Source organism: Aegilops tauschii, chromosome 6 (assembly GCF_002575655.3).
Source record: "Aegilops tauschii subsp. strangulata cultivar AL8/78 chromosome 6, Aet v6.0, whole genome shotgun sequence".
NCBI lineage: Eukaryota > Viridiplantae > Streptophyta > Magnoliopsida > Poales > Poaceae > Aegilops > Aegilops tauschii.
In genome coordinates, this window is record NC_053040.3 from 317,572,539 (window position 1) to 317,578,538 (window position 6,000).

At 43.3% G+C, this 6,000-nt stretch overlaps 1 protein-coding gene across 1 annotated transcript in view; it reads left to right on the forward strand.

Moving 5' to 3' along the window:
* LOC141026049 (uncharacterized) overlaps positions 1–5,302 on the forward strand; it is a 29,566-nt gene extending 24,264 nt beyond the window's left edge. The window contains exons 3-4 of the mRNA XM_073502000.1: positions 4,326–4,422; positions 4,924–5,302. Of these exons, the coding sequence (XP_073358101.1) occupies positions 4,326–4,422; positions 4,924–5,302 (476 nt within the window). The remainder of the gene's footprint in view (positions 1–4,325; positions 4,423–4,923) is intronic.
* The last annotated feature ends 698 nt before the right edge of the window (positions 5,303–6,000 follow it).

Genomic DNA, 6,000 nt, shown 5'->3' on the forward strand with positions numbered 1-6,000 from the left:
TTCGGTTTGGGAACCGCCTATAATTTGTCTAGCATGGAAGATATAGAGAATTGACGGTCGTTTTCGTTGACAGGAAAAGCATGCCTTTCAAAATAATTTTATCTCTAATTTAAGCCTTGAGCTCTAGCACATTTCCAAATCTCTGCTTCCCTCTGTGAAGGACCTATTCCTTTTATGCAATTTTTATTTTTAATTGGAGTCTCCATCTTCTCTTATAAAACACCAACTAGAGAGCACTATTGTCATACTTTTGCATTGGATGTAGCTAATGTTGGGTGTGTTTCATGAATGGATCAATGATTGAGCATAATGGGCTAGGGATACCTTTCTTTAGCATTGATACTTTGAAAGACATGGTTGCTTGTTAGTATGCCTGAGTATTGATGTCTTCATGTCAAATTATAGACTATTGCTTTGAATCATTCAGGTCCAAATATCCACACTACAAAAGAAAGGAATATATAATGAATATGTTAGGTAGCATTCCACATCAAAAGTTCTGTTTTTATCATTTACCTACTCGAGGACGAGCGGGATTAAACTTGGGGATGCTTGATGCGTCTCCAACGTATCTATATTTTTTATTGTTCCATGTTATTATATTATCAATCTTGGATGTTTTATATACACTTTCAAACAATTATATATCATTTTTTGGGAGTAACCTATTAACTTAGTGCCCAGTGCCAGTTGCTGTTTTTTTGCTTGTTTTTGGTTTTGTAGAATATCAGTACCAAACGAAGTCCAAATGCCACAAAAATTTTTGGAGATTTTTTTGGCAATTAGAGACCTGGAAGCTTCGGGAGGGGACGAGAAGATGGAGCAGTGGCCCACGAGGCACCAGGGCGCGCCTAGGGGGTGGGGCGCGCCCTGGTGGCTTGTGGAGCCCACTTGGCTCCGTTTGACCTAACTCTACCTCTATAAATTATCTAAAATCATGAAACCAACAAAGGAGTCCACGAAATACTTTTACCGCCGCCGCAAGTTCCAGAACCACAAGATCCCATCTGGAGGCCTTTTCTGGCACTCTGCCGGAGGGGGATTCGATCACGGAGGGGCTCTACATCTTCCTTGCTGCCCTTCCGATGATGCGTGAGTAGTTTACCACAGACCTAAGGGTCCATAGTTAGTAGCTAGATGGCTTCTTCTCTCTATTTTATCCTCAATACAATGTTCTCCTCGATGTTCTGGGAGCTCTATCCGTAATCACTTTTTGCGGTGTGTTTGTTGGGATCCGATGAAATGTGAGTTTATGATCAGATCTATCCATGAATATTAGTTGAGTTCTCTCTGAACTCTTTTATGCATGATTGTTATAGCTTCGTATTTATTCTCTGATCTATTGATTTGGTTTGGCCAACTAGATTGATTTCTCTTGCCATGGGAAGAGGTGCTTTGTAATGGGTTCGATCTTACGGTGCTCAATCCCGGTGACAGAAGGGGACATAACACATATGTATTGTTGATATTAAGGGTAAAAAGATGGGTTTTATTCATATGTGATTTTATCTTGTCTACATCATGTCATCTTGCTTAAGGCGTTACTCCGGTTTTTTCATGAACTTAATACACTAGATGCATGCTGGATAGTGGTCGATGTGTGGAGTAATAGTAGTAGATGCAGAAGTGTTTCGGTCTACTTGTCTCGGATGTGATGCCTATATACATGATCATTGCCTTGGATATTGTCATAATTATTTCCTTTTATTTCAATTACCCAACAGTAATTTGTTTACCCACCGTATGCTATTTTCAAGAGAGAAGCCTCTAGTGAAAACTATGGCCACCGGGTCTATCCTTCATCATATATAAAATCCAAAAATACCTTGTTGTGTTTTCTTTTATTTATTTTATTTTATATTTTTGTCCGATCTATATATCAAAAACTATACAATTTAATCTTGCGCGTAACTATCAAGGGATCGACAACCCCTTGTTCGCGTTGGGTTGCAAGGATTTGTTGTTTGTGTGCAGGTGCTGCTAATGAGTTGTTGCTTGGTTCTCCTACTGGATTAATAACCTTGGTTCTTAACTGAGGGAAGTACTTATCTATACTATACTGCATCATCCTCTCCTCTTCGGGGAAATCACAACATAGTTCACAAGTAGCCAGCGCCAAGAAATGAGGAACCGTGCAAGAATCCCATGTCCTCAATGTCAAGCTAATCAAGCGGAGCATGTGCAGCAAGCAGTCGAAGACCCTCAACCAAGGCAAGAGCGCCTTCATAAGTGAGGAAGAAATGAAAGAACTTGAGCACATGGATATGCACCAGTGAGTGAACGAAGCTGAAGATGACTAAGTCTTTTGTGACAATGATTCGAGCCCCGTCTTGTTGTCTCCAAAGACTTGACACTTCAACACCAACAAGACGAAAACCAATGTTGCCACATCTTCCACACCAAAGCGGGCATCAATGGTCATTCTGTGAAGGTCATCATCGACGGAGGAAGTTGCCACAATTTGGGAAGTGAAGAGCTATGTGACAAGCTACAATTGGTCAAGATGAAGCATCCTCGTCCCTACAAGGTACAATGGCTTAGCGACTCCGGCACCATTCAAGTGGAGCACACCGTTCAAGTCTCCTTCAAGATTGGAGCATACGAAAACACATTGGAATGTGATGTGGTTCCCATGTCCATTTGCCACCTACTACTTGGACGACCTTGGCAATTTGACCGCGGCGCCATCGACAATGGGCGAAGCAATCACTATAGCTTCAAGATGAAGGGAAAGGAGTACATGCCATGACCAATGTCTCCAAGTCAAGTGATCGCTGACAAGCAAGCATCCACCCATCATGGAAAGACTAGTGAGAGAGTGAACCGCCAAAAAGAGAGTGAGCACCACAAGCCAAAAATGAGTGCCTCCACGATAAGCGACAAGAAGAACCTAGTTCTTTTAGCCACCCAAAGAGACATAAGATAAGTGTGTGAGAACCCATCGAGTGTTATGCACTATGTCCTAGTTTGCAAAGACGAAGCGGCAAGGACTAACACCTCTCATCATCTACCTCTAGTGTTTTCTAATCTATTGAAGGAGTTCGCGAACGTATTCCTCGATGAGCTACCTCCGGGACTACCTCCACTATGAGGCATCGAACACCGCATCGACCTCATCCCGGGCGCACCTTTACCGGACAAGGCACCCTACCGCGTCAACCCTGAAGAAACTAAAGAAACACAAAGGCAAGTACAACACGTCATTGAAAATGGGCATGTACGTGAGAGCTTAAGCCCTTGTGTTGTTCCAGTTATTCTTGTGCCTAAGAGGGATAGTAGTTTTCGCATGTGTTTCGATTGCCACCCCATAAATGCTATCACCATACGCTATAGGCATCCCATTCCACGTGTTGACGATATGCTAGATGAGCTTAGCAGAGCCACCATTTTCTCAAAAATTGATCTTAAAAGTGTCTATTACCAAATTCGCATTCAAGAGGGTGATGAATGGAAAACCGCTTTCGAAACCAAATTTGGCTTGTATGAGTGGTTAGTCATGCCTATGGGCTTATCCGAAGCACCTAGCACTTTCATGTGTGTCATGCATTTCGTTCTTCTCAAATACATTGGCATATTTGTTGTGGTCTACTTTGATGATATACTTGTGTTTAGCGAATCTCTAGAAGATCATGTCACCCATCTTAGAGCCGTTTTGCAAACTCTTAGAAATGAGTGACTTTACACTAAATGGAGAAATGCACATTTGGTGTTGACAAGCTTGTTTTCTTGGGTTTCGTTGTGTCTTCTAAGGGTGTTCATGTCGATGAAGCTAAAATTGATGCTATTAAAACTTGGCCACAACCAACCAACTTGAAACAAGTGCGTAGCTTCCTTGGTCTAGACGAATTCTATCGTAGATTCGTTAAGGACTTTAGCACTATTGCATCACCATTGGACGCATTGAGTAAAAAGAATGCATCATTTGTTTGGGGACATCCCAAGACACTGCATTCAATGAACTTAAGAATTTTCTTACACATGGTCCATTCCTTGCATTGCATGATTTCGATAAAACTTTTGAAGTGCATTGCGACGCTAGTGGTAATGGCATAGGAGGTGTGTTGATGCAAGAGAAGCGCTCAATCGCATACTTTAGCGAGAAACTTTCTGGAGCGCAACTTAACTACCCCATTTATGACAAAGAGTTATATGCTTTAGTGAGAGTCTTGCATGTGTGGGAACATTACCTTCGTCCTCTGAATTCGTTCTTCATACGGATCATCAAACGCTTAAATATCTTAAGGGTCAAACGAAATTGAATAAGCGACATGCCAAATGGAGCGAGTTCATTGAGTCTTTTCCTTATGTTATCAAGTACATCAAAGGTAAGGAAAATGTTGTGGCGGACGCTCTTTCCCGCAAGTACATGCTTGTAACTCAACTTGAATTGAATGTCATAGGATTTGAGCACATTAAAGCCTTGTATGAGCATAATCCTACCTTCGCTAGTCCTTATGCCAAATGCTTGATGCATAAATCTTGGGAGAGATATTATATCAATGATGGTTATGTTACGTGCGCTAACAAGCTTTGTATACCCGAGTCTTCTCTTCGCTTGTTACTTTTGCAAGAGGCTCATGGAGGAGGACTTATGGGACACTTCGGCTGCAACAAGACTTATGCCACGCTCTCCAACAACTAATTTTGGCCAAGGATGTTTTGCGATGCCACACGCTACACCAACCGATCCTCTACATGTCGCAAAGCTAAGTCTAAAGCTCAATCCCATGATCTCTATATGACACTTCCTATTCCGTATCACCCATGGGAAGATATTAGTATGGACTTTGTGCTTGGTTTGCCTAGGACTCGGAATGGAAAGGATTCAGTATTTGTTGATGTGGACCGTTTCTCTAAGCTGGCACACTTTATTCCATGTAACAAGATAGACGATGCTTCACATGTTGTGAATGTCTTTTGTAGGGAAATCTTGCGTCTAAATGGAGTGCCCAAGACTATTGTGTCGGACCGCAACGTCAAGTTCCTTAGCTACTTTTGGAAGACCTTATGTGCCACGCTCAGAATCAAGCTATTCTTCTCTTTGGCTTACCATCCACAAACCAACGGCCAAACAGAGGTCACCAACCAGACGCTATCAACTCTCCTCCGCGTATTGATCAAGAAGAACATCAAGGAGTGGGAGGAACGCTTACTCATCACCGAGTACGCCTACAACCGAGCAAGACATTCAACTACCGACAAGTCCCCCTTCGAGGTCGTATATGGTTTCAACCTGTTGTCCCCGTTGGACATTCTACCGCTACCTCTACAAGAGCGCATCAGCAAGGACGCGAGCGCATGAGCAAGCTATCTCAAGAGGTGCATGAAGATACAGGAAAAGAAATCGAGCGCCAAGTACACCGCCTCGCGACCAAGCTCAACATCGACAAGCAACTCATGATATTCAACATTGGAGATATTGTGTGGATACACCTTCGCAAGGAAAGATTCCCCAACGAACGCAAGTCCAAGCTACTACCTCGAGCCGGTGGACCCTTCAAGGTGATCGCACGCTACAACAACAATGCATACAAGATGGACATACCATGCGACAAGTACAACGTGAGCGATATATTCAACATCAAGGATCTCTCTCCCTACCATGGTGATGAGGTTTTTGATCCGAGGTCAGATCTTTCCCAAGGGTGGGATGATGCGGAGCATCCTTTGGTCATCCCCATGGACCAATCTTCGCATACTCAAGTGCCAAGTGAACCGATGACACAAGCACATGCAAGAGCTCTCGAGACTAAGGTGACATCTCTCCTTAGCGATATTCCATATGACCCACGTGAGACATGGCTACTACCTAAAGCCGGGATGATATGCGTGATTAGGTACGAAGAATACGTGATGCTCGGGATGATGGACAAACCCACAAGTACATGGATGAAGGAACATGACGAAAGGAACCGAAGAAGGCTCTCAAGCCCCGGACATCCGGCCCCTGAAGACAGCAACAGCAGTAGGCCAGCAGCGCAGAAGCTACAGGGCCCGGAC